Source organism: Pezoporus wallicus, unplaced genomic scaffold (genome assembly GCF_028554395.1).
Source record: "Pezoporus wallicus isolate ANWC-B61680 ecotype Strahan unplaced genomic scaffold, APGP_CSIRO_Pwel_v1 contig_5418, whole genome shotgun sequence".
NCBI lineage: Eukaryota > Metazoa > Chordata > Aves > Psittaciformes > Psittacidae > Pezoporus > Pezoporus wallicus.
Window position 1 is genome coordinate 1,621,359 of NW_026640709.1, and position 27,996 is coordinate 1,649,354.

The following is a 27,996-nucleotide window of genomic DNA, read 5'->3' on the forward strand; positions in this document are numbered from 1 at the left end:
GAATTATAGTTTATTCCTTACATTTTACAGAACTGCTAACATTTTGACCTGGGTTTTCTTTCCCAGTGTTCTCTGTCCATGGTGGGAGATTAGCTGCATTTATCTAACTGCTTCTCCTCCTTACAGTGTCCCCTAGGACATCTGCTTATGCGTGAGTCCAAAGTGGAAGAAGTAGACCGTTCCTGTGACTCTGATGAAGATTATGAAGCCACTGGTGGAGGACTTGTCTCATCTCACTGTACATTGGTGATTCACCCACAGGACCAGAGTCCCACATACTTACTCATTCGCACCAAACAGGAGAAGGTATAAAATGCAGTCTGTTTGAAAAGAGAGACTTTTTGGTATCAGTGAACAAATGGGGTGTACAGACTGAACCTCTTTATAGAAAACAGAAATTGACCTGTACTGTTTTCATCTTTATGCCTAGAATACCTGGCTGTACCATCTGACTGTAGCAGCTGGTAGCAGTAGTGCCACAGTGGGCACATCATATGAACGACTCATTGGAAAACTATTGGACGCAGAGGGAGACCCTAGTAAGTAGAAACCACAAACTCTTTTCCATGGTAGCAAAGTGTAAGGAAAGGTAACTTCAATTCCCAGTTTTAATCCAACCAAAGCTGAAAGAAGGAGATTCGCAGTAAAACAACGTGTGATCTAGTGTCTCTCTCCTATAGTTCTATAATAACATCTCCAGAGAGGATACAGGTATTGTAGTGAAACTAGATAAGTCCATCACATTGTCACATAATGTATCAAAGCATCTGAAATGTCTGTAACATAAATTCAAATTAGATTAAAGAACTGGGGTTTTAATTCTTCCTGTTATTGTCAGTCCTGATTTTCCATTCCTGGGAATCTTGACCATACAAACACATGCTCTCTTCTCTAAATATACTCATGCACACTGTTCTTCTCTTCATGCACATTGGCCTTCACGTCTGTTCCTCTGTCTGCACATGTAAGCCCTCACACCTACATTCATGCATATCTGTTCCTCATCATCTTTGATACTTTCTCATTCATGTATGTTTATGCACCATGTTCTCAAATGTGTATTAACATGCATTTGTACTTTATACTCTTTTCCTACACACTCATATTCCTAGAGCTGTATGTGAACCTTGCTTACTGTTGAATAGTGACTTGCACTAACACAGATCCCAATTACAGGCAGCTGCTCTGGCAGAGTTTGTGTCTCCTGATTGAATGCAGAGCTGAGCAGTTTCTCACTAGAATCTAGCTGATGAGAAGCTCTGACATAGCAGGATTGAAAATGGCAATACTTCTGATGGCTAATACTGCTGGTGACTCCCTGTTCATGGCAGGCTTTGCTGAAGTCAGTGAAGTGGCACCAAAGATAAATGTGGCCTATCTCATTACTACTTTCTTAGGTTCTTTGCCATTTCATCAGGGCTCCTTTTCAATGTGGACACTGTTATCTGTCTGCTCTTTCTGACCCAGCATTTTTTGCCCATCTGCTACCTCAGATTGTCCTCTGTGGAAACATCCTATGTTGTGCTACAGTAAAGATGGGTTGCAGACATCCCTCACCACTCTGCCTTCAGAGGCTCTACAGACTGAAGCTCTGAAACTTTTTAAGGTATTTAAACAGACATTGATGGGTTTCAATTATTTTGCTCTGTTGTTGGGACAGCAACATTTTTTGCTCCTGTTGTTTGTCACAACAGTTACTGCCGTCATTGGTTGCTTTAGACAAGCCTGTTGGGTCATTTAGTTATAATAGGACAGTTAGGTATTAGGTGTCATTGATCCTCTGGAGGTTTAACTTTTACTTGTAGGGAACCTAGGTTTAGAAGCAATATCCCCCATAGGCTTTACACTTCAAAGTTAGCTATATATATTCCCCTTTCCTCTCTAATAGTTGAATTGAAGGAAACAGAAACAATTTACTAGCAAACTCAGTTGTGTCAGTAAGATCAATGGTGAAGCCACTGGAGATTTGATTTTTACATTCTCTAAGTGTAAGATCAACAGTAAGACTGGACAGTCTTAGCAAGGTAAAGCACAGGCATGGAAGACAGGAAGTACACTTTCCCCTCAAGTCTCTCGCTGACTTGTGAGCTCCTCAGGCTGGTGGAGGTTGAAGGAATTTTCTAGTTACCACAACTAAAAGAGAAGGATGGGAATGAAGTGCTTATTCTCCTCCCTCCTCTCAAGGTTATTTAGATTTAATTGTAATACATCTGGAGAACCTGGTCTGGAAAGTACCAGAGAAGAATGGCTGTATTCCGTTGACTAATTTCCACCCTTTTACAGTCCTGTCAGCTGTTCATCAATGTCCCTGTGGAGGCACCCTCTATTGATTACCACGTGTCACTCGCCCAGACAGCACTGCAGGTCTGTTTGACACATACTGAGCTGCAGAATGAAATTTACTGTCAGCTTGTTAAACAGACCAGCTGCCGACAACCCCAGAACCACTCGGTCATTCAGGTCAGTTTCCCTTTTGTCACTTCCACTCTGCAAATGTTTTTTATTTAATGCCATATTTTTAATAATCAGCCATGAGACTGGTTCCCATAAAACTGTGCTAATGCTAAAGGTGTGTTGGAGGAAAGAGAATCTCAGCGCTTATGTGTGAAGAAAAACATCGCAAATGTAACCTACTTGCAAAATAAATTTTAGTTTGAATTTAACCATTTACCAGTTGCAAATGATCTATTTGGACCATATTCAGAATCAAAATTCATAGCTCATGTTGGCTAGCTATAATTGTCACATGGTATTAATTTTTATTTCCATTTTAATTAACAGCATGCAAATCATTAATACTACTATTAAGCATGAACTCTGATTTTTGCACTATAATTACTGGGTAAATGAGTAAGTTGCAGCATGAATGTACATACTTGATTATAATATTCCCAACTCAAATGAGAAAATAAAATCTGGCTGAACAATAATGGGTCTAATTTAAATAAAAATTCACCAATGTATTCTTTGCTATGATCTGCAGTTACAAATCACAGTATCACAGTATCACAGTATGTTAGAGATTGGAAGGGACCTCGAAAGATCATCTAGTCCAATCCCCCTGCCGGAGCAGGAACACCTAGATAATGTTACACAGGAATGCGTCCAGGCGGGTTTTGAATGTCTCCAGGGAAGGAGACCCCACAACCTCCCTGGGCAGCTTGTTCCAGTGTTCCGTCACCCTCACTGAGAAGAAGTTTCTTCTCAAGTTTAAGTGGAACCTCTTGTGTTCCAGTTTGTACCCATTACCCCTTGTCCTATCATTGTTTGCCACTGAGTAGAGCCTGGCTCCGTCCTCGTGACACTCCCCCTTTATATATTTATAGACACTGATAAGGTCACCCCTCAGTCTCCTCTTCTCCAAACTATAGAGACCCAGCTCCCTCAGTCTTTCCTCATAAGGGAGATGTTCCACTCCCTTAATCATCTTTGTTGCCCTGCGCTGGACTCTCTCCAGCAGCTCCCTGTCCTTCTTGAACTGAGGGGCCCAGAACTGGACACAATACTCCAGATGGGGTCTCACCAGGGCAGAGTAGAGGGGAAGGAGGACCTCTCTTGACCTACTAACCACCGCCCTTCTAATACACCCCAGGATGCCATTGGCCTTCTTAGCCACAAGGGCACAGTGTTGGCTCATGGTCATCCTGTTGTCCACTAGGACCCCCAGGTCCCTCTCCCCTACACTGCTCTCTAACAGGTCGTTCCCCAACCTATACTGGAACCTGGGGTTGTTCCTGCCCAGATGCAGGACTCTACACTTTCCCTTGTTATATTTCATCAAGTTACTCCCTGCCCAACTCTCCAGCCTATCCAGGTCTCGCTGGATGGCAGCACAGCCTTCTGGCGTATCAGCCACTCCTCCCAGCTTAGTGTCATCAGCAAACTTGCTGATAGTACACTCAATTCCCTCATCTAAATCATTGATGAATATATTAAATAATACCGGTCCCAGTACTGACCCTTGAGGCACTCCACTAGTTACAGGCCTCCAACTAGAAAAAAATTTAAAAAGAACAGTCCGTCCTCTGACCATCACTTCCCTTTGAAGCATTTTGAACCACATGTCTAAAATGGTCTCTCCCAAAAGCGTTAGGTACCATCCAACATTTTGGTTGCAGTATTCTCTGAAAGACAACAGGCAAGAAGTACAGAACAAGAGTGATGTCCAGTTTTATGTTCACAGTGCTGGCAACTCCTGGCTTTATGTGCTCCTCTATTCCTGCCTCAACATCACTTCCTCTGGTACATCAAACAGCACTTGCAGCGACATGCTGACCCCAGGTAAAGACTGTAAGAGCATTTTATTCTGCTAAGCTGATTGCCTTTTGCATTCACTGTGAATAAAGATAGAAGCAATTTTGTAACACACACCTGCAACAGTAAGTTGAGGGAGGGAACAGAAGCTTCCAAACAGTATGGTGCCCTTTCAGTCATTCACATTATTTTGTCGCTTATATTAAGCTATTTCACAAAACTGAGCGACTTATACTACTAGCAAAAGAACTTTCTGCAGATATAACTAGAGCTACGCAGGGAGTTGGTTGTTTTTTTTTTTTTGCTGATGCAGATTCTTTCTTTTATTAACAGAAAAACCAAAGTAATTATTTAGAATGAACTATTAGAATTTTAGGTAATTACACTCTGCTGCCAGGTTAGTAGGCATACTGACAGAAGTGAGGCAGAGAATATTATAAAAAGTAGGAAAAATTAACAAACCTGAAATATATGCTAGTACTGTTTTCTGTTACCTCTTTGGCATCTAACACTTTCCTTATAAGAAAACAGTGCAAGATCTACTGTAAGGCAGAAGTTGTTTCCCCGTATTCATGCTGTGCTCTTTGTTTCCATGGTGATCTGGTCTTCAGCAAGTCTCCCTGTGCCCTTGGTTGGGAGGTCACAGCTGGAGATGTCTAATTGTTGCAACAATATACTGTTGCTAAGACATAAGTAAAAGAGTGGTTTCATTTCAAACAAATATTCCTGTTCAATTACCAGTCTTCTTTGGAATTCAGTTGAAAGTCAGGTATTGCAAAGGATATCTCTGTACTCCTCCTATCAAGTTTTATTCTATTTTCTCATATGCTGCCTCACATTTGCTATGTCTTCTCAGGTGCAGAAATACAAATATCAGGTACTCCTTGATGTTTGGGCTCTCTCTCCGCTGGCTAAGGCAACCTGTTGGGGATCTTTTGGCTAGTACTAGAAAACAGCACTAAAAAATTTGTTCATTACCAGCTCTTCAAAGGAGCCCATTCTTACAAACTCAGCAGTGGAGCTACTCTACTGTTAGGGACTATTAAATTTCATAAGGATGAGCTGGGCTCTGTGAAATTGGTTTGCATCAGTTTCAAGCATTACTATGCTGATGGTCTGCCAGGTTCTTAGCCTCAGAGTACCTTTATAACAAATAAACTTTAAGTAGAAGCAAAGAGGAAATGTATGTATACAATCCAGCTATGAAACAATATTAGGGCCTGGAAAAAAATAACACATCAAAGCATACAGAAATAACAGCAAACTGTGCTTATATTCATCAGTTTAGGTTATATTTAGAGCAGTTGCTAAATAGGACTTAGGTCCTTCTGCCTAGCTTTAGACTTGAATCTCTTAGGTGGAGCAGGTATGGCTGTTTCTTGACCAGTTAAATAGATAGTCTTCCGCTGTTTCATACAGCAAACAGTACACTAGAATGTTTACACTGCGTGATGCCTCTGGTCTAGGTTTACACTAGATATTCTAACTACTGTTTGTCATGAAAGGTGACCTTAGAGTATATATCTGGTCTCTAAGAGAGGAAGAACAGTGGGGTACAGTTCTAGGTTAGAAGACGCAAGGCTCAGGAGCATTTGGAAGCCAGACACAACAGCTTCTTATCAAAGCAAGATTCTCAACTTGAAAATTGTGTAAATGAATTACTGGGGAGGTGAGCAATATATAAAATACGTATAAGACTCTAGAGCTCCTGACTTCCATATTGCTTGGAGGGATTTAACTGGAGATTTAATCATGTACTGAGCTTCTGAAGGCATCTTGAATGAAGTTAATTTCCCCTGCAAAGTGATAGCACAGTTATGAATTCATATAAATCCTTCAATTTCAGAACTTATTCAGTATATGCATTGTAAACATTTTTGCAAAAGGTGTAAGTGCCTGGCTTTAGAGACACTTATATCCTTTTGGTGCTGTTCATTGCAGCTCTTTTGTCAGTAGACAGTAAACTGATCATATCAGTAACTATCCCAGTGCTGTATTGAACTACCAACAAACCTGAGCTTGCTTTGAATCTCTGAGTCTCTTGATTGGCAGGTAGGATTAATACATGGAAACTTAGAATTTTTATAACTATGTAAGTTGATAAACACAATTTATATAATCCTGTGAGACCAATGCATTACAACTTATTATTAATACTTACCAGGACTTGACATGATAGTAACTCAGTTCTGCTGGTATGACGACGAGTTGGAGGGTAAACTGGTCTTGATTTAATGGATACTATGATGGCAACAGGGTACAGAAGAGGGTATTCCTGTACTATGCCCAGTCCACCTAGGAGCAGAGAGTGCTCTTGCACTTCCTAGAAAGTCCACTGTCTACCTTAATTTTACAGATCCTTGGAGTTGGGGTTTGTTTTGTAGCTTTTCACTCGAGCTGTTAGTCTGTTGAGATGAATGAGGATGTCTGCATAGAGATGTATCTTTGCTTGAGCAAAAGCCTGACCGAGGAATTCTTTGTCATGGCATGGGAAATGAAGAGGACATGGCATTTAAAGCATGTCTGTGGCTTTTCTCCACATCTTCACCTAGAAGTGAAATAGGCAAGTATGCCATCTACTGCCAGAGATCAGTAGACCGCACTGTGCAGACTGGTGAGCGAGAAGCCAAGCCCTCCCGGATGGAGATTGTGTCCATCCTGCTGAGAAATCCCTACCACCATTCACTCCCCTTCAGCATCCCAGTGCACTTCATGAGCGGAACCTACCAGGTGAGCCACCACAGCTGCCTTTCTTCCAGGCACTAGAGGCCTGTATCATAACCTGCCTCCTTCATGTGGGTGAAACCATGGTGTTGTATGTATCAGATGCTGGGAGATAGATGCTGTTTCTCCTTCTTGCCATTTTAGCCATTTTTCCTCAGAAAATGAAGGGAATCCAGCCTCAGCTTTACAGGTCATAGGAAGAAAAGGTAGCTGGGGAAAAGGGAGAGATGTCACAAGTTTCACAGTATGAGAAGGAATGCAGTGTGAGAGGAGACAATATGCAAGTGCTGTCACTGGAGCTGGCAGTCAATCCTCAGACACCACTCTGTAGGAAACCAGGCTTCAGTAGTTGTGATATCCATCAATGTCATGTTTCTTGAAAGCTATCATCAACCGACTCCTCTTTCATTGCAGGTTGTAGGTTTTGATGGTTCCTCAACAGTCGATGAATTCATCCAGCGACTGAACCAGGAGACAGGAATGAGGAAACCATCCCACATGGGATTTTCTCTGTTCACAGATGATCCTTCTGGCAGAAATTTGGAACATTGTCTGCAGGGTAACATGAAGGTAATATTTTTTTCCCCTCTGCTACATCCAGCACACAGCTTTGAAGAGCTGCCTGGCAGAAAAAGATCTGGGTGTGTACTGGTTGACAGCTGGCTGAACATGAGCCAACTTGTGCCCAGGCAGCCAAGAAGGCCAACAGCATCCCGGCCTGTATCAAAAACTGTGGCCAGCAGGGCCAGGGGAGCAATCATCCCCTTGTATTCAGCACTGGTGAGGCGACACCTCAAACACTGTGTTCAGTTCTGGGCCCTTCACCACAAGAAATACATTGAGGCGTTGGAGCATGTCCAGAAGAGGGCAATAAGCTGGTGAAAGAAGGGTTTACATACAGCACAAGTCTTACATGGAAGAGCTGGAGGAACTAGGGTTGCTTAGTCTGAAGAAGAGGAGGCTGAAGGGAGACCTTAGTGCTTTCTTATGACTACCTGAAAGGAGGTTGTAGTGAGGTGGGGGTCAGTCTCTTTTCCCAAGTAACAAGTGATAGGACGAGAGGATATTACCTCAAGTTTCAACAGAGGAGGTTTAGTCTGGATATTAGGAAAAAAAATTTTCAGCAAAAGTGTTGTCAAGCACTGGAACAGGCTGTCCAGGGAAGTGGTTGAGTCACCATCCCTGGAAGTATTTAAAAGATGTGTAGATGTGGTGCTTAGGGATGTGGTTTAGTGGTGGACTTGTCAGTGCTCAGTTAACACTTGGAGTCAATGATCTTAAAGGTTTTTTTCCAACCTAAATGATTCTGTGATTCTATAATTATATGTCTAGTCTGAGAAACTAGTTAAGATGAAGCATATTCTGTTTAGTAGGTGATAAATTGGTCATTTTTTGAAAAGTCAGCTTAGATTTTAGCACAAATACAAGTTTTAATTTGTCTTGACTACAAAATTAAAACATGACTGAGCTAGCTAGCATGGTCAGGTATCACAACTAACATCAAATGTGACATTTCTAATTGAGACAAATTTATGTTAGGCTGTGAATCTCTTGGCATGTCTATATAAATCCCATATATTGTATTTATATTTATGAAGTATCTCCTTGCTATCTCCTGATAAATAAAGCTTTCATTGTCAATGGGTGTACTTAGGGAAGAAAGCTCTTTACTGATTAAGCCTTCACTTTAAAAAAAGAGAGGAGTGGCTCACATCAAGAGAAAAGGAAAGCAAATAGAGTATTAGCATTTGTGTTTCATATGGAGATTTTTACCCACACTGTGGATGACTGCCTTAAGTGAGCAGGCTAGCAGGAATGAGACACATCAGATTTTGGAACAAATCTGGGAGAATGATTTGTCATATGGATGTCATACTGATAACATTTGTTGTCACATTCAAAGTGACAACTTTGAAGAGTCCCTGATACCTGTAAGGAACATCATTTTACACAGCATAAAATTTCACATTGGGCAACAGAGGGAGAAGATACCAGTAACTTTAAATTAGATGGTTGAAAGAGGACACTGCCACAGGGGGTGCCAAATGATATATTTCTCTTTTATGGCCTGATACAGGTCAGATAATCTGGAGCTTTTCTGGTAGCTGAACAACTGTTTGGAGAGAGGAGATATTAGAGTAAATGGAGGAGTTGAGATGATCAAAGACATCACTTTTACAGGATATTAACTGGTTATTATTTACTTGCAAAGGCAACCTCAGTAGCTTCTTAAGAGAGGATTAGCATATCTGATTATGTATTTCATGTGGCTTATTATGTTCACATTCCTTTTATTGAGATGCTATCAAAAGAGAAGTTGTGGCCTTTATTAGGCAACTTGTAAAAGGAATGGAATAATCAGTAGGAGCTGAATGAAACCAAAGAAATCAACCATGCTATTACTAAAAATACGTCTGAGTTACAAAGCTGGAATCTAGGACCAAATGTTCCCAAAATCTGGACATTCACATCCAAAAGTGTTTGGTTTAGCCATGCATGTAGACAGTTGCTATGCAGAAGATACATTAGTCCTTTAGTTTGGCTCAGGGGGGCACTCTGAAGCAAACCTACCAATCATTCCTGTTAACCATGCTTTGATTCACATCAAGGGGCAACTTCAGAAAGTATGAAATGGATTCTTTTTACATGAAGCATGAACTAGAAGATGTGATCCAACATAGTAGGAAGCTTTCAGGCCATTTGATCAGACTGAAGCTAGTCTAAAGGAAAACACTTTGAAACTCATACACTCGGGCATAGAGTCTTAGGTGTTTCACTGTGCAGATCCCCTCCTGGGCTTTGCTACATGCTAATATAGACATAACCACAGGATTGCTAGGAGACCAGAATTCATTTACACATGGTTCCCTGCAGATTAGAGCTGGAGTTTTCAATTGGAATGCTTTAATTATTACATACTGTGTAATAGAAAAAGGAATTGCTTGTCACTTTTGGTTGTTTATGCTGATCCAGTCTGTTTATCTTCTGTGTTCCACAATACCTTTTCCACATACTTTCCCCTCAAGCCTTGACTATACATTTCACCTTAGTTTATCTTTCCTTTCCCCATAATATTTTATTTAAAGATCTGTGATGTCATTTCTAAATGGGAACAAGCCTTAAAAGAACTGCATCCTGGGAAATATGAAGGTGGCACAAGAATTGTGAAGTTGACCTATAAGAACAGGTACTGTGCTTTGTTGGTTGCTCTCACTACTGCTATTAATCAAACATTTCTAGACTGCATATATCACTGTAGATGTCCAGTAATTTATAGTACTGTTAGTGCCAAAACTTTTAAGTTAAGATGGGTTCAAATCCTACATGAGATGTGATGACTTTTGTGTGTAGTACATGTATAAAAGAAGGCATATGGCCTAGAAGTAAAACCAAAACCACTTTGCAATAGCAGAAGAGACTTAAAATGAGTTAAGAAGTAGCTGTAGCACAGTAAGATATACTTGGCACAATTTAATTTGCATAGATCCTAAAGTGTAATTAAATAATGTGTGTTAGGTGAGAGGAGGAGAGACCTGAGGGAAAAATCACCAGTGAAAACAAATATGCTGAAACTTGCAATTAAGTGAAGAATCACAAAGATGGAAAAGATACAAGAACAATACTCTAAATAGCTTGAGCTGTAGAAGAGACACGTAGCAGCAGTGCCCAGACTTTATAAAGAAAGAAATGTTACAAGTTAGATGATGAGAGATGGTAGAGAAGTACGAGACAAAGATCTAAACCAAAAATTGGAACAAGTTCATCATTTATAACACAGACATGAATTCTGAATTGTAGTGAATGGAGAGCTGTATACAAGAACAAGGAATGGCTTTCTGCATGTGAATTCTCTTTTCAGGCAAAACAAAGACCACCCAAAAACCAAAAAGAGATAAAGTTCTGTATTGAATGTATGTTGTGGTTTAAGCCCAGCTGCCAACCCAGAACCACGCAGCCGCTCGCTCACTCCCCCCTTTTCCTCCCCCCGGTTCCTGAAGGGATGGGGAGGAGAATCAAAAGAATGTAACTCCCACAGGTTGAGATAAGAACAGTCCAGTAACTAAGGTATAACACAAACCACTGCTGCTGCCATCAGTAATAATAATGATAAAGGAAATAACAGGGGAAGAGAATACAACCGCTCACCACCCGCTGACCAATACCTAGCCCTACCCGAGCAGTGCTCTAGCCCTTCTGGGTAACTGCCCCCAGTTTATATACTGGGCATGATGTGCTGTGGTATGGAATACCTCTTTGGCTAATTTGGGTCAGGTGTCCTGTTTCTGCTTCCTCCCGTCTTCCCCTCCTCCCTGGTAGAGCATGAGACTCAGAAAGTCCTTGGTCAGAGTAAACATTACTGTGCAACAACTAAAAACATCAGTGTTATCAGCGCTGTTCCCAGGCTGAAAGTCAAAAGCACAGCACTGCACCAGGTACTAAGAAGGAGAAAAATGACTGCTACTGCTGAACCCAGGACAACGTATGAAGATCTTGTTGATTGTAATGGTGGAAAGAGATTTCCGTCACCTTCAGTATAACAGAGGTGGAAGCAGAAGTTATTGCTTTTGACCCAGAAGACAGTATTTATTTCAGGGATGAAACTTTGTGGTATTTTGTTGGACTGGAACGTGCCTAGGCTGGACACAAGGATGTTTTAATAAGGTCTTTCCAAGGTTGGGCTGTTCTAACACCAGGAACTCTAATAAGACATGTGTAAGGTCAATATGGTCCTAATGGTGGTGTTAATCTTAAAATGAAAATAAACTGACCCACTGGAATGATTATATTGTGTTATGTTGTGGGATACATATAGTACTATGTTGTGGAGTATATGTAGTATACATGTAGTATATATTCCACGGTAGTGGAATATAAAGATGCAGCTTTAAATTGATAATTGAATTAGATTGTGTGTTCTGTAAATAGGCATGCATGAGGTTCTAGAAGCATTCCCCAAGCTGGTGTCTTCAACCTCCACTAGTCATCTTACTATACTGGGTCAAAGAATTGCAAGCGTGAAGGGAATAAAAACAGTCGGAAGCTTTCACTTACAAGAATGATTCCTCAATTTTTGAAATAAAGGCTGCTAATTGGTCATCTTCTTCCTGCTGAAGCAAACTGAAGACTTTTTAAAATAAGAATAGTAGTGTAAGTGCTCAAACCAAAGCTGGTAAAAATTACAAGTCTGTAAGACCTCTATGTAGAAGTTTATACATGTAAAGCAGAGGTAGCTCTGTATTCTGCGATAAGCAGAGAAGACCATAGTTTAAATATTGCCTGTCTGTGCTTGAAGGGGATGAATCGACACCAATTTACCTGTGTTTAATAAGGCTTCCCTATCTTGAAGTGACTGGCTTACAGAATTCAAATGGCTTCCAAAGATAGAAAGCATGTTTGAGTCTCCTTGCCCAGATCTTGTTCGTAAGGGAAGCATCTCAGCTTCCAAATCTCTGTTCCAGTACCCCTGGAGAAAGAGGGCAAAGAAAAAAAATCACTCTTATTTTTTACTCACCTTGATTAAAGTTTCCACCTCTACTTTCAGTTCACAATATCTTTCTATCTTCACAATCCTCTCTATGTTTTAGGCTGTATTTTCGAAGCCAGGCCAAAGGTGAGACAGACCGTGAGCGGCTGCTGCTGGCCTTCCAAGTCAGCAATGAAATAGCCAATGGAAGGTTTCCTGTTAATAAGGAATTAGCTCTGGAAATGGTGGCTCTGATGGCTCAGGTGAGTATGGTTATGGGCAGAAATCCTCTCTTTTGTCTTCCATGGACTTCAGCTGTGCACTGAATGTCTTTGACTAAGCAGCTGTCTTTTACATCAAAAGTGTTTGTTGTTTTGGTTTTTTTTTTACCAAACATAGTCTGAGATGTACCATGCCAAACACATTATACCAGCTTATGTATGTTGCTAGAACACCTCTTGCTGTAGAGAAATGTGCTATAGGAGTGTCTCTCCTTTCTTTCTGAAGAAAAATACGGAGTTTTTTTCCTTCTTTTCGAAGAAAAATATGGCTGGAGTATCCCCAGTACTGCTCCAATTAGTAGTGCCTTAGTAGAGATATGGAAATGGTATCACTACTAAAATTCTATTAATAGTAAAAATTTTTCCTCTTATACTGCCAATAGCCCCTTAGGAAGAGCATCAGGTAGGATCCTCCATTAGATCTCCAGGCTTTCGTTAGCTTTTTATCAGATAAAAAACACAGTATGGGTTGTGGGCATGATAAGCAGGATAATAGTTTCTTACTTTGCTGAAACTGGTTGTGTCATTTATTAAAAGTGTAAACTGAGATGAAGAAGCTGGGAATATTGTCCAAACTAGAAACACACAGTTGTTCTAATTGGCCAATTGAAAATAACCCCAAAAGCTTAGCAGTTATACAGAAGTGTCTCCCTACAGTAAGTAGCTGAAACAAGATCTTGCTTCATTGTCTTAGATAAGTAAAGAATTCCCTGGGCAGTCATGTCTCAGTAGTTGCTCTGTTGTATACATTTACTATGGTAAATGCTGCAGACAAAATTCCCCAGCCTAATGGTGTCTTTTGGCATGACTAATAGACACAGGAGTTATCAGTATGGGAATTCATGGAATGTTCTACTGCACTACCCCATCCTGTGCTCCCCACCCCCATAGTTCTGTTACACTACAAACTATAATGTTGTCTTAGGTGGAATATGGCGACTTGGATCGACCAGGATCTTCAAGTCCCGGGGGAACATCACAATGGAAAATGCAGCACCTTCTCCACCAGGTCTTAGATAAGTTCTACCCCAAATGCTACAAGCAAAACATTACTTCGGAACAGCTCAGGTAAACTGTTGCTTCTTCTATACTTTGCACTGAAAACAAATTTTATTTGCAAAATTCTGTCTTTAAGAAGTTTGAAGGATCCCTGTGAAGATTATTTGATGTAGAAACTTAACCACCAAGTGTCAGGAAAAGGTTCCTTTAAAAGAAAATAGCAGTTAACTGTTATAAAAAGAGCCAAATCACCAACTAATTTTCCCTTAGACAAGAAGTTTAAGCCTTTCACTTCCAAGTCGGGCATCTCAGTTCCAACAAACCCCATCCTAAGTGTAAGATGAATTCTGTTTCTGAATTTTTGTTTTACCCTTCCCCCAAGTGTCAACTGTATCGAGATGCCTAACATTTGCAACCAGCCATAAAGCCAGCACATACGGGCTGCTTCAGGCCATGCAGTAATTCTGGTAGAACATACTCTGGCAGGGCTTTTTGACGTTCTGTCTTAGGAATTCTCACACACAATGCAGAGACCTCCAGTACTCAAGTACATAATTCAGATGCTGCCATGGATGCCAGCTAACTGTTTTAAAGAGAGAGAACAGTCATCTTACAGATCCAAAGCTACTTAGGGATGCAGTGATGGAACTAACATGATTTCCTCCTTTTGGAAGCAATTTCATTTGCATGTAGCAAGATAGCTGCCAAACCATCCCTATTGAGCCAAATCAAGAGTGCATTAATATATTGCCAATCCACATACAGCATACTACAGACAAGTTAGGATGTTAAAGTGAGAGTATAATTGAATGTGAAGATAATCTGGACAGGATTTTACTGTAACAGCTGCCTGAGTGTTTGTAGCTACAGGTGTTTAATATATACACCAGTGAGCAACCCATATGTGACTGGGATTCCTGGGTATTACAGTATACTAGTAGTAAAATAATGATGGAAGAAGAGAAAACGCTAAAATAAACTGAGGTTGTGCAACCCTCATAACTGTCAGTGCTAAAAGCCCTGTCCTTAATGCTGTGTAGAATGGCCTTTTTGGAATAAGAGGTACATTTATCAACTATTATATTTGACTCACCTTTCCTTGGAAGACATTAGTAAATAATGCTGTCTTGTGTCTTGGCTTCTGTAAGGCAACTGGCTGACAAGTTGGCAACAAAGTGGATGGTGCTGCAGGGATGCTCTCCACCAGAATGCATTCGAATTTATTTGACAGTGGCCCGCAAATGGCCTTTCTTTGGAACCAAAATATTTGCTGCTAAGGTAACTAGAACATGTTTTTTTCTGTTCCTGAGAGTGAACTGAGTAGAGCTGTATCTATGGTCTCTGTTTACACCAGTTAAAAGTGCTGCTTCTTCCGGAAGGAACAAAAAATGAACAAGACTCTGGTCTGAATGATCAGGTCTGGTACCACATACCAGAAAGAAGGTGCCACTTTAGAAAGAAGGAAGAGAAATATATTCTAAACACTAGGGTTTGCTAGTATTCAGTAAATAAATACTGAAGGTTCCCTGACTGCATCAGCTGATCATTATACAGGGTACTAGCTCTCCTTATAAACCTTGCCAAAGCTGGAATTTCCCTGGTCATCAAGGCTGCAGTGATAGTTTAAAAAATACTATTTACATACCACTGGGGGAGTGGAAGGGAGAGTCCCCTGTAAATCACACCCAGCAGCTGATGCTAGCTAAAAGAAGAATGGATACTTTCAGTCCTGTTGTCTACTTGACACAAAGAGCTGGTGTAGCTTTCCTTGCCACACTAGAGTCAAGCAGTGCTAATGTCCTGTTGCAGAAAGAAAAACAAGCATGTATTGGGTAAGCTGCCAAGCCACAGGCATCAGTAGGAGAGCTAAGGACAGCTGGAGGGCGTGCTTCTCCCAGTAGCTTGTTCCATCCCTCAGGATCTGTACCTAATGCCCTTGCCTGAATTGATGTTTTAGCACATAATGGCTCTCTGAAAAATTGTTTTGGCATCAACTGTCTTCCCAACCAAGCAGAAACCTCCTCTGTTGAAAGCTTGAGATAAATCTTGTTCATGGTTACATGTCTCTTGCTTTGAAGTCAAAGCCACTGTTGTTATGGAATAAAGTCTAAGGATGAAAGGGACCTCTTGAATAAATATACAAGAAGTTTTAAAAAAGACAGTTATTTCCACTGTCAGGAGTAAAAGCAGAAAATGTTACTTGTCCTTGAGGTTACCACAGAAGAACTGGAATATAGAATAGTTCCACATAGAGTTTAAATAATGTTGATCTTTCTGATGATTGACATATTTTATAACTTTTCAATAGCTGAACAGCAAAGACTATGGCATTAGCCCAAGTAATAGCACATTCCCAGGGAAGACTGATGTCATTGGCCATAACAATCTTTATCTTTAGCAGATAATTGATGCATATTTGTCAAAATCTGCAAGAAAGAAGACTGCTTTGATGTGATGGTACTGGGTGTACTGGTATTACAGAAACCAACCGACTTCACTGTGTGCCTGCCTGATGAAAGCAGTACAAGCATCAGGGCAGAGCAAAACTGCTGTTTTATTGCTCTATCCTAGCACTTGCTTCAGCTTTAACTACACTGGTGGAATTTAATGAATCTCAAGCCATCATTATCATTGCATCTCTTGTGCCAGTAGTCCCAAAATTCTACATAAATCTGAAAGTTATTCCAGTTTTTGAGAAAAATCCTCTTAAAAATTAAACCAGGTCAGACCAGTAAGCCTACAGGATTCTCTCTCATCTTCACTTTATCATTAAACCCCAAGATTTATGTCAGAAACATATTTATGTGGTGGTCAAAAAATATCTAAATTAATTTTCTTTCTCTCTAGCCTATTTTGCCTTCCTCATTAGAAGACTCTCCAGTCTGGATAGCTGTGAACGAAGATGGTATCAGCATACTGGATTATAACACTATGGTATGGGTGAGGAACACTGAAGCAAAATAACTTACCTCCCACAGAAAAATAGCCCCTTGAGTCCACTGAAAGTTTGTCTTTAACTTCAAGTGGATCCAGAAGTTAATTTGTAGAAGTCAGAGATGAGGGAAGTCAGTACTATGTTTGAACGCTACATAAACAAAGGAAAATTACAGCTACAGTGCAAGGTAGGGTTTCATGAAACAGCTAACTGCCTCATTAATGGGCAGTAAACGCGCAGACATCTTGCAAAATCTCAGTGATACGTGCTTTACTAACACCATCTGAGATATAACAAAATTTGGACTATTGCTCTGAAGAGGAGAGGCACTGAGCAAGCTAGGAGAAAACTAGAAATGCCGTTCTCACTTGAGCTTCCCCTACCAGCTATTACCTATAAAGCTCATTATTTACGCTGCCTATTGCTGCTGAAGATCTGGTTTTCTTGCCAGATGTAGCAAACATTAGTTTAAGGTGACGGTTTTTTCTTTTACAGAACTATGACTTTTTCAAACTCTCTGTTGTCTACAGCACTTGAAGGTTTCTTACTCATATTCCTCTGTGCTGACCTTTGGAGGCTGTCGAGAAGACTTCATGATTGTAGTCAATCAAATGAAAGAAAGGTGTTCTGGAAAAAACAGCACTGAAAAACTGCTTTTCACAATGGCAATTCCAAAGGTAATTACAACATTAACAGTATTGTTCTTTCTAGATGGCAGCATCACAGCTGGGCAATTTGTGCAAGCCCCGAGGACTGGTACATATGGCTGCCACACTAGCTGTATGCATTCAGTAAGTCCCTGTAAGCTGGAGCCTTTAATCAGGAGATTTTTTCTACCTAATTCTTAGACATACTGTCGTTTCAAAATGGAATAATTGCATGTGAGGAAGCCATTTGCAAAAGTTAAGCAGTCAACAGGTTCTAAAAATCAAAGGGCACTCTTACCTCTAATTGACTTACAGTTAATCATTCTCTGTTTTCCTAGATTGTTGAAGCAACACTTCTTATTGCCAGCTATATTAACTGCTGTTCGACACCTTCATTCCTATCTTCTACACAGCCCTCCCGAAGCAAAACGCCTGCCAACAAGCTCTGGGAGACTGAAAATAGGTGCTTTCTTCCTCCCGTGCCCCAGAACACCAAGGGGCCCACCCTGCGCTGAGGGCTCATTCCAAATTAGTTTGGGGCTTTTTTGTTTGTTTGGATTTCTGGTTTTTTTTTTTTCCCCACTGCTGTGTACCAAATAGCAGACTGCTACGATTTTGCTGGTTACACACATTAATTTAATGTGGGCTCTGATTCTTTTTGCATAATAATAGACAAAGTTCCTCGGTGTGGGTAGAGAATGTCTTCTTAAAAAAAACACTGAATGAGGGGACTGTGCAGGAGTTTCCTTTCCATGCCACATTCCATCCAAAATACCATGCCTCAGGTAATTTGCCTGCATAGTGCTCCAGTCACTTCCTTGCACCCATTCTTCTTCCATCTCCTGATCTTACTGCTTTGCTTACAAGCACGATTGTGCACTTTGATGACTGCCATTTTCAGTTTTCAGAGGACAGAAACTTTCCAATTCCTTGCTCCAGATGTGAAAGGAAGAAAGAAAGAGAGAAAGAACGAAGACACTGTTGAGAAGAGGAACTAAACTGACAAGAATAATTATGATGCAAATCAAGGGTAATTTCAGACCTGACATAGAGATATAAAGTAAGAGTTCAGTGGTACTCAAGAATTTATTTTCAACTTTAAATAAAGGGGGAAACCTACTGGTTTTGCATATTGAGGACTCAGACTGACTGGGACTAGAACACTGTCGGATGATACCCTAGCTCCTATAGGGTCGATGGGAGTCGATGCTGTTCTACACAGTAGATGAACATCAGATCTCTGCTGCAATGTGTCATGTGCTCCACCATCAGACAAGGACTTTCAGAGACTTTTTCTGCAATCACTGCTGTAGATATTTCAGGGTGTGTTTGAAGCTGCACATCATCTCAGACAATGGAAGACAAGGCAAGCAAATTTTGTACTTTTTCTGTCTTTCAGTAACTGGAACAGATCATTCCAAATCAGCTCTGCCATTCTGACTTAACAGAAGCTGCTCCTTTCAAACTCCTGCTTCCTTCATGCTACCATAGCAAGGAGGAGATAGTCAGCAAATGTGTACTCAAGTATTTTTCTTCTGCCTTTCCTGAAGACTTTTTTTTTTTTTTTTCAATTCTTCTTGAAACAATCTATATCTGCCTGGCTTGAGTTCAGCTATTTTGATAAGCATTCTAAAATAACTGCACTTTCAAAAGTACCATGTGCAACTTCATGGTAATTATGCATTCATGGGCAACTTTCCCAAATTAAACCAGTGTGAATCCAACCATTAGAAAGAATTCAGCAATAGCAAACTAAAGCTATTCACAAATGAACCAACCAACCATACCAGCTTTTTCACTCCCTTCCACCTGCCTTGAAACATCCAACTAATGCACACAGCAGGGCTGATACTTCATGAAGTTTCTGTTTCATGCTTATGATGGGTGCAAAGCTACAAATTAAAAGAGAAGAACATTGGACAGACAAAAGTAATTCTAAACCATCCCTTATCAGCATCTTTGTAACATAAAAAAAAACTACCAAAACCAAACCCACACCAGAAAAAAAATCCCACAGAAAAACCACCCCATAGTGGGTTGTGGAAACAATATGGCAGGAAAGGATTGTATGAACACAAACCTGATTTACACATACTGTCATGTATCCACTTGTTATGAATTTGAAGAGCATCCCTTGAAGATCTGGAAAAGGGTAGAAGCTTTCTGAGCCAAAAACAATGTTGAGAAGGTATTTAGTCTTTTTTTTCTTTTTTTTTCCTTAGATACTTTTAAGTGACTGTATATCCTGATAGACTGTGTACATATTTTCTCTCTCACACACACACATCAGTTGGAATACAGAGAGCATTATTCCTCCTCCCTCAGTCACCTGTGCCTGACAATCCCTCCTCTACCTGAAGGTCTGCTGGCAGCCTGCTGCTTGTATCCCACCAGTAACAAAGCTGCGTCAACATAAGCTGTGCTGCCATCAGTCCTGAAGATGTTCAAGGCATAAACGTCTCCAGCTCACAGTTCAGAGGCATCAACACAAGCTGAGCTGCCATCAATGCTGGGGATGCTCAAGGCATAAATGTCTCCAGCAAACAGTTCAGAGGCTGTACTTGCCTTACAGTGCTAACACTACTGTCCTTAGAGACTTGTACTGGGGCCAACAAGGTGTTGAATAAGCAAGAGCTGTCATGAAGCTCAGTATTTTCTGCCATAACTGCACTTTAAATAGATAAGTGTGACATACTTTTCTTCTTACTTCTTAAAAATATTCACTAATACTTGAGTATTTCAGGGACCACCCCACTCAGATGGATGCACATACAACCCTGACTATTCTATGATTCTACGATTTATAGCTCACCTGATTTCAACCAACCAATCCTCCACAGATACCTATTTTCTGTGATTCTTTGGTAAACTATTTTTATTTTAATCAATGCTTCTGGCAATGACTATTGCGCAGCATAGAATGAGATGACAAAAGCCTTTGTTTTCCTAACTGCTGTGTGTATGTAAAAGGCTGGGAGATATCGTGAGATTTCTGTTTGTTCTTAATAAAATGCAGTTATCACGAATTCAACTGTATTATTCTCAGAATGAAGAAACTACTTTAAAACCCAAAATATGTAAACAAAATGGAAACAAAAATGGATGACGATTGTGTTTGGTATCCAGGCACATACCTGATGGAAACCTGCTCTAGTCTTACTCTTGTTTCTCTCTGCTTATGATCTCTTAGCTTTAGTGGAAAACTAAAGCACACTCCCTTGTGCACAAAATGGTCACTTCTTCACAAGATATCTAAAATCTTCAGGCTTCCTCCTGTACACAGCTATTTGATCATTTCTGCAGTGCACATTCTCAGGACTTTGTGGGACTTTTACAGTATAGTCGATGTTCCCAGCACACTTGAGCCCAAGACTCTGACCACTCTGCTGAGACAATGTTTTCTAACATGTTCTCCCCATGGCTCAGTGAATCTTCCTGCTGCCATACTGCTGATCAAGGGCCTTGACCATTTCTCCTCCCCATGAAACAGCACAACCTGATCAAACCATGTTCTGAGCCATATGCAGCTCAAGTGTACCACATGGTTCTTAGTCAAGGGACCTCTACCGCGGTCATTTCCACAGTCACGCACCCAAGGCCTGCTGCCTCTGTTAATGGCTGATTTCTGCCCTTGCCCCAACACCCATCCTTTGCAGTTCTGCCTGGACTTGCAACCAAACACAGTTTGCATCAGGGTGCAGCTTCACTAACTCCAGAGAGACCTATCAACTTACATTACAGCAGCACTGGAATTAAAAATTTGGCCAACCCCAACATGTGAAGTATTTATGAGAAAGAAAACCATAAAAAATGAAGTAACCTAGACAACATTACCTCAAAGCCAGTGGCACACCCCCTAAGCTGCTGCCTTTCACTTGGACAACCAGGATGCTTCCCCTGCCATGAGCTAACCTGTGTCTTGCAAGCTTCATGGTACCGTGAAAAAAAAAAAAAATTAAAAATCACCTTCTCTCTCCCATATTGCATGACAGAATGTGGCACGTTTTAATTACAGAGGATGTAGACAAGCATAGTACAGCATTGTCTGCAAATTAAGCATGACACCAGACTCCTGCCAACACACTGGTTTAGCTCTTGTTTTGAAATTTCAATTCTCAGCTACATTAGTAAGGAGTCATGGAAAAAAAAAAGAGAGGAAAATACCAGCTAAAGATTACAGTAACTTTCAGCTCATCAACAAAGAATTTCCCAACCTTACCCCTGAGAGCACAGACCAATGAAACTTCATTCATACAGTCATTACCATTATTTTCACCAATGCATTTTCCTCATATTCTCAGAGCAATTGATGCGGTGCTTTTAATGCCACTTCTGTTTCATGTCCTGTGTCACCATGCCCCTGCCTCAGTCAGCAATGTGTCTACTTATGTACTTAGAGAAGTTCATCTTATTGCCTTTGACATCCATCAACAGATTCAAATCCAGGTGGGCTTTGGCTTTCCTAACTGCATCATGGGAGGTGTTGCTGTATTCCTCCAAGGTTATCTGTCCCTGCTTTCACCAGGGAAGAAGCTTCCAAGCTTCTGTATGCTGCCTTTTTGTGTCCTGAGTTTCACCAGGAGCAACTTATTCATCCTTGCAGGCTTACTGGAATTTCTGCTTGACTTCCTGCTCATGAGGACGGACTGTCCTTGAGCTTAGAGGTGGTGATCCTTGACTATGATCAGCTTTGTTTGACCCCTCTTACCTCCAGAGCCCCTTCCCATGGGACTCTTTCAAGCAAATCCCTAAAGAGAGCAAAGTCTGCCCTCCTATGTTTATTTCATTAAACATAATATAGTGCAACAGCATATTTTAATTTTCTGTTATTTTTTTTTCTGAATTTCTGCTGTGTATAAGGAAGTTACTATCCCAGCCCAAACATCAACTTTGGTATTTAGAGTGGTACATGCTTTTTTCAAACAAAGGGTTAAACAGAAACAAACAAAAAAGCCTATTTTTGGTAGTATGGCGAGGGTTAAATTATTATTTAAGCATAATTTTCAGATTCACAAAAAACTAAACATCTGACTCATATTCTTGCCTCCCTTTGCCTTATTTCCCCATAACTCTTTCCTGGAGAGGCGAGGAAAAAAAAAACTTCTGTCTGAGTCTAAAAAGTTCTGATTACCTGTCTTCAGAGCAGAGGATTTCAAGGTTCGCTTCTGTGCTGAGCTGCCATTTTCTGTAACAACTCTGTGAGTCTGCAGGCCTTTAGCCTTAACATCACTGTACTTATGCACCACTCATGTAAATATAAAAAGCCACAGGGCAGTTTTGTGGTCACTTTTCCATGTGTTTCTCCGAGTCCTGCTCCAGGTTCACTGCCTTGATGTTTTAAATTGTTTTTACTATTTTATTCCATTTGATGGTGGAGCTGGTTTCCTCTGCTCCAGGATTTCTTGACAACTTTTGTACACTTCTATCAAGCAGTCCAGACGTGGCTTGGAGCTCTAGAATTTAAGTGAAACAACAAAGAATCAGGCTCTGAACTGGCTGTAAAAGAGCTGGAAAGCTTTAACTTCCCACTAGTGAGACTCTCAGGCAGAGAAAGGAATGTGGAGATGGCTGACTTAAAGCTATCAGAATATGTATATGTATGCATGTGTAAGGAATGCAACAGCAAGGTATCTGCAGCTGATTAGCTTTCTCATGTTAAGTCAATGTCAAAGAATAGATTTCCCTTTTACATGTTTGTTGAGAAATAATCTGTCAAACTCCAAGAGGTATTTGGTGGAACTGCTGATACAGCAATGCAAAGCCATTCCATAATCCACACCTGCTCTGTGACCTGTCCCTGAAACTGTCGGGTCAAAACAGGCAGCACCATTCTGCAGTTAGCCTGAATCTGTCACCAAACCAGAAATCTTCCCCTTCCACTGCTCACTGCTCACAGTAACAGCATGGAAGAACATCCACACCTCCCAGCCCATCAACCCATGTATTGGGCCATTCTCCCTCTAGACCTATCAAACAGCAGATTTCCACACACCAATCCACCCTCCTAGAAGACATTCACCCTGAAAAACCTACCTTCAAAACAGGGAATTTAGACACCTGGCCCTTGGCCTCTGCTAGTATTGTCAAAAGGACACTGGAAGGTTAACTAGCAACATTAATTCATTTCATACAAACAGCCAATGGTGGTCAAAGTATAATGATTTTCTATCACTTCTAACCTGGACCACACTAAAACCAGCAAGAAGGTGAAAGTTTCCCAGTCCCACAATCCCTATAATCCCCTGACTTTTGAGCTCCCAAAACAGCACTACTGTGTAAAGTCCATCAAACACCTCTCCTTGCAAGTGTTGCTTAAGAGAACGATAGGTCAGTTCAGCACAGAAGTGCTCCTGGGCTCAGTGACATGGTAAATTGTATTTACTTAGACGAACTCAGTCAAGGAGATGCAATAAAGTTACTAATTACTGCTCCTTCAAAACTAAGTAACATACTAACTTGCACATTGAAGTGAGAATTACCAGTGCAAGCTCACACAGTTCTCTCTGTACCTCTGCTGCTGGTGGAGTCAACGCTACCAATGCCAAGATACTTCCATGAAAATAAAACTGTTCAGCACTGAGCTATAAAGAAAGGAGAAACTACACAAATGCCAGGTAGTCTCTCTGAAGCTGGAAAAGAGCATGTATAACTAAAACCAGCTTCCTGATTGCAGCTCTCTGGAGTTCATTACTTGCTGGTTCCCAGCAAGTCCATTTTTTTCCCTTGACTAAATGTGAAATAATTTGTATTACTGTTAATAAACGTCTTTACAATTGTGGGACTGAGTTAGCAGCAAGTATAAATGGAATAGTCTATTTATATCTGTAAGTGTTTAGCTGGAGACTGATTGTATCTAGTCATAAACTGGATGTGGACTACAAAATGACAGCCACAAGCAGCAGGTGAAGTAAGAATGATAGAGAGGGCCATAAACTTCAGCAGTCCAAGATGTGAGGTACCTCTGTGCTACTTACCACCACTCCAGGATCAGGGCATTGTTGTGTTAGGTATGTACATGCAAAAAGAAAATCCATCCCAAAAATGGGATTCGGAACAGTCAGCACAAGTTAGTAGGATATGAGAAAGGGGAGTGTAATGGCAAATCAAACAAGTTATTATACATTAAGTGAATTGCTTACAAGCTTGTACTGTGATCTTTGTCAATGGGCGAGACGGGGCAGTCATTCTAATGCCAATAAGGTTTTATGACCACTTTTGGCATGCTAGGCTGAGAGAAAATCAACTGCAGCATAGTGCCATAGTTATGGTGGTAGCAGTGAGCATAAGATTACACATTGAACTGTGAGCCAAAGATTCCTAGTTCATGCAGGCTTGTGGTTGGGTCCAGACTGACACAGCTCCCCGTTCTCCGAATGGAGAGCAGATGCAAAAAACATTCTGGTATGTAGTTCTATGAGACTTCTAACACCACCCACCATGACGGCCTAGTCTGGAAAGGCAACTGTAATCAGCTACTTTAGTGGAATAAAGATAAGCTTCAACTGGCATGCACAAAGACAACAGATCTGGATTTCTGCACAATTCAGCCAAACTCACCTGAAAGAGTGGCACAACCTCAGACACTCCCTGAGGATCTCCAGGGTCCTGAAGGAGGATGCACAAGTAGTAGATAACTTTTTGCTACAGGACAAACAAGACAAAGTCACTGGAGTTTGAAAATGTTATCAAAGTGCCTGGTGTTATCACAGAAAGATGTGTTTCAACTCAGTGCACTGAAGGCCAATCACCCCAGGCTACAGTCAAGTCTACAGATTTGTATCTACAGCTTTCCTCCCTTCAATCAATAAAAAAAAAAAATTGTACCTGTGCTCTTTCCTATTAAATGTTTAACCTGAAAACAATACACACATGCTGGAAGGGTAAGGTTTGCTTTTCTACAAGAGCCTCGCAGAAAACCCCAGCAACCGGAAAAATAATCTCCTGTGTTGTCTATCTTCTTATCTCTGTCTTGACTACTTGTGGAGTTTGGCACCAGGATTTGTAAAAACAGTTTAACACAAAGAACTAAAACCACTAGCTCAGTGTTAGTGGCATTATCTAAGGGATGGATTTGATTTTTTGAGTTTTTTTGGCCTCAGTTCTCTTTTAAGGGTGAGAAAACAGATAAGAGACCAAAAGAGAAATCTGAAGCAAAGCTTCAGGTCAGTAAAGCTATGAGTAGTGCTGTGTTTAACTGTTCCGGTTAATCACGCTCATGAAAATATACTGGATGTGAGTGTGCCCACAGATACACAAGAAGAAAAACTGTGCATGATTACCATATGGATAGCTTCATTTATAACCACATCCTTCACACGACTCATCTCAATGAAGGTTGTGCTCTCTTTCCCTGATGCATAGGATGAAGTCACCTGAATGCCGAGTGAGCCGATGACCAACAGGGATTCCTGGTCAATTTTCACAAAGTGCAGGTATATGATCAGGCCAATCAGTGTCATGAAAATAGCAGCAGAAAGCACCATACTATTCTGTAACATAAGCCAAGCAAAGACAGAGCTCTGGTATCACAATTAACTGAACACAGAAGAAGTAATATTGCAATAGTAAATTATAATATTAAAGCTTCAGTGACAAGGTAATTTTTCTTAGGTGGAGTCCTTTTATTCACCTGGCTGGCTGATATATGTGTAATAAGATTTAAATCAGTCTTCACAGTATAGTCTGAAATAATACCTGAAACTGAAAACGGTGACCAAATTCTACTGCCTTGTAAATTTAGTGCAGAAATCTCAGACAAAACCAGGTAGTTACATCCATGACAGTGTATGACACATAAGTCTACAGAGATGATGTCACTGACAGGGAAGTGCTGTGAGATGCTAAGTAGTACTGAGGGTGGAGACCCAGAGGGTAACGAAAATCTTTTAGAAAAAAACTACTGGCCTAGTGGCTTTCTTCTTATGAACTGCAAGTCTATAAACTTGTTCAAACCTCATCTCTCTTCCTGCTTTAAACATCAATCTGAAGAACATTTGCCTTCTCCTGTGCTTCATCTGAAGACAAACATCTTGTGTATGCTCAGTCTTGGGACTGCTGTTACATAAAATAATATAGAACTGCTGAAACTACAGGCAACAGTGAGTCATTTGAAGATGTGATAATAAATGCTAAAGGTCTGCAACTACAACCTATTTCTGGGACATGTTTTGAGAGAGCTCAAGGCCATGTACCCATAAATCAAAGTTATAACTGGTACTTCCTAAAGGACCAGAAGAACTGCATGGTCCTACCACTCAAGCTGGGCCTGTACCACCATGTGAGATAAAGAACCCATGGCCACATTCAAACACAAGGATAAAGGACTTCTCTGAAAGTCTGTCATGGGAAAAAAAAACAGTCATGAATTACAGACACTGAAATCCACAGAGAGACTTTCCTGTCAGAAAGGAAGGACTGCAGTCACTTGCATACAAGCTGCATGAGCACGTGTAAAACCACACAGGAGGCCAGTGGGTGGTAACTACTGGCTGGGGTACATGTTCTTGTAACAGATAAAACTTGAGCCCAGCTTCCCTTCCAACCAGAGAAATGTGAAACATCTTTCTGTATTGGAAGCCTGCCAGCTGACTCACATTGCAATCTCTGCTTTCATTCCTTGGGAAAGATTATTGAAAAGATTGAAGTGAAACAGTCATAGTGCTGATCACAGTGACCAGCTTCTCTGATCAAGCTACTGACTTCAATCGGGAGATAACTGGTCTGAGTCTACAAGCTGGTCATTCTCTGCAAGTATGGGTCACAGATCATGAATCTAAACTAATGCTTTTCGATTTATCAGCAGCTTTTGAAATCTGCACTGCCAAGGTCTTACTGCCCCAGCTGTGAAACATGGGCAAGATGACACTCCCAGTCCAGTGCTCCCTCAGAAAACTCCCTTTGGCAATTAAGAGTCACCTTCTTCAATATATCCTTTATCCCAGATTCCCCCAGCTCATCTCTCCAAGTAGGTATCAGGACTCAAAAGAATGTGCCAGGCATCACTTAACACTCATACCTACATCTACCCTGTCTGGAAAGAGGCTACAAACCAACAGAGGCATCTGAGAAGTCACCAAATTCAACCAGCGCGCAGCCCTTGGGCCCTCAGACTCGGGCTGGCACAGCTCTCTTTTTCACATGCTCACCACCATCTACCACTTCGAGGCACAGAGGAGGCCCAGCATACGTAGAGATCGCTTTTCCACCGGCCCTCGGTACCATGAGCAGCTCGGCAAAGGCGGGGTGGCTCCCTTCAGGCAGGCGGTCTCTGGGGACACACGCTGCCACCAGCCTCTCGAATGCCCCCGCTACTGCAGAGGGACAGGGGCTCAGGAGAGCCGCGGAGAGGTCCGAAGGGCGGAGGAAAGGGGAGCGGCCGGTGCGGCGCCGCCTGGCCCGGCCCGGCCCGGCCCGGCCCGGGGAGCGGTCGGTACCTGGCTGAGCACGAAGAGCCCGTAGGCCGCCAGCCAGACGGCGGAGGTGACGGCGCTGAGCGAGCGGAGCTGCAGGCGGGGGCAGCGCACCGCCAGCTCCCGGCAGGAGGCGCTGTGCTGGCGGGCCCTCAGCGCGATGTGCCCCCCGGACGCCGAGCGGTACCGCCGCTCCTCCATGCCGGCCCACCGGAACCGCCTAGAGCGGCCCGCCTGGCTCGATGGTACGGCTCCGGCGCACGCTTCCGGCCGCGGGAAGGGA

General features: G+C 41.5%; 2 protein-coding genes across 8 annotated transcripts in view; one reads left to right on the forward strand and one right to left on the reverse strand.

Annotated features, from left to right (window-relative positions):
* The window catches only part of PLEKHH1 (pleckstrin homology, MyTH4 and FERM domain containing H1), a 51,338-nt gene extending 32,915 nt beyond the window's left edge, over positions 1-18,423 (forward strand). For all 5 annotated transcript variants that reach the window (XM_057420024.1, XM_057420022.1, XM_057420025.1 and 2 more), the window contains 14 exons: positions 127-306; positions 431-539; positions 1,494-1,606; positions 2,284-2,460; positions 4,184-4,281; positions 6,807-6,984; positions 7,393-7,548; positions 10,065-10,165; positions 12,564-12,705; positions 13,649-13,791; positions 14,871-15,000; positions 16,570-16,656; positions 17,188-17,334; positions 17,643-18,423. In XM_057420024.1, the coding sequence (XP_057276007.1) occupies positions 127-306; positions 431-539; positions 1,494-1,606; positions 2,284-2,460; positions 4,184-4,281; positions 6,807-6,984; positions 7,393-7,548; positions 10,065-10,165; positions 12,564-12,705; positions 13,649-13,791; positions 14,871-15,000; positions 16,570-16,656; positions 17,188-17,334; positions 17,643-17,819 (1,938 nt within the window). In that variant the 3' untranslated portion in view covers positions 17,820-18,423. The remainder of the gene's footprint in view (positions 1-126; positions 307-430; positions 540-1,493; positions 1,607-2,283; positions 2,461-4,183; positions 4,282-6,806; positions 6,985-7,392; positions 7,549-10,064; positions 10,166-12,563; positions 12,706-13,648; positions 13,792-14,870; positions 15,001-16,569; positions 16,657-17,187; positions 17,335-17,642) is intronic.
* On the reverse strand, positions 180-27,987 carry PIGH (phosphatidylinositol glycan anchor biosynthesis class H). Of its 3 annotated transcripts, none has more exons than XM_057420043.1 (5): positions 27,738-27,987; positions 25,584-25,793; positions 24,862-24,945; positions 22,436-22,757; positions 180-320 (listed from the first exon to the last, which is right to left on the reverse strand). In XM_057420043.1, the coding sequence occupies exons 1-4, from the start codon at positions 27,912-27,914 to the stop codon at positions 22,656-22,658; spliced, it is 573 nt and encodes a 190-aa protein (XP_057276026.1). In that variant the 5' UTR covers positions 27,915-27,987; the 3' UTR covers positions 180-320; positions 22,436-22,655. The 3 variants fall into 3 exon arrangements, with proteins under 3 accessions (XP_057276026.1, XP_057276028.1, XP_057276027.1); XM_057420045.1 differs by lacking the exon at positions 180-320 and adding an exon at positions 4,106-4,122; XM_057420044.1 differs by lacking the exon at positions 180-320 and adding an exon at positions 18,116-18,233.
* Positions 27,988-27,996: the final 9 nt, after the last annotated feature.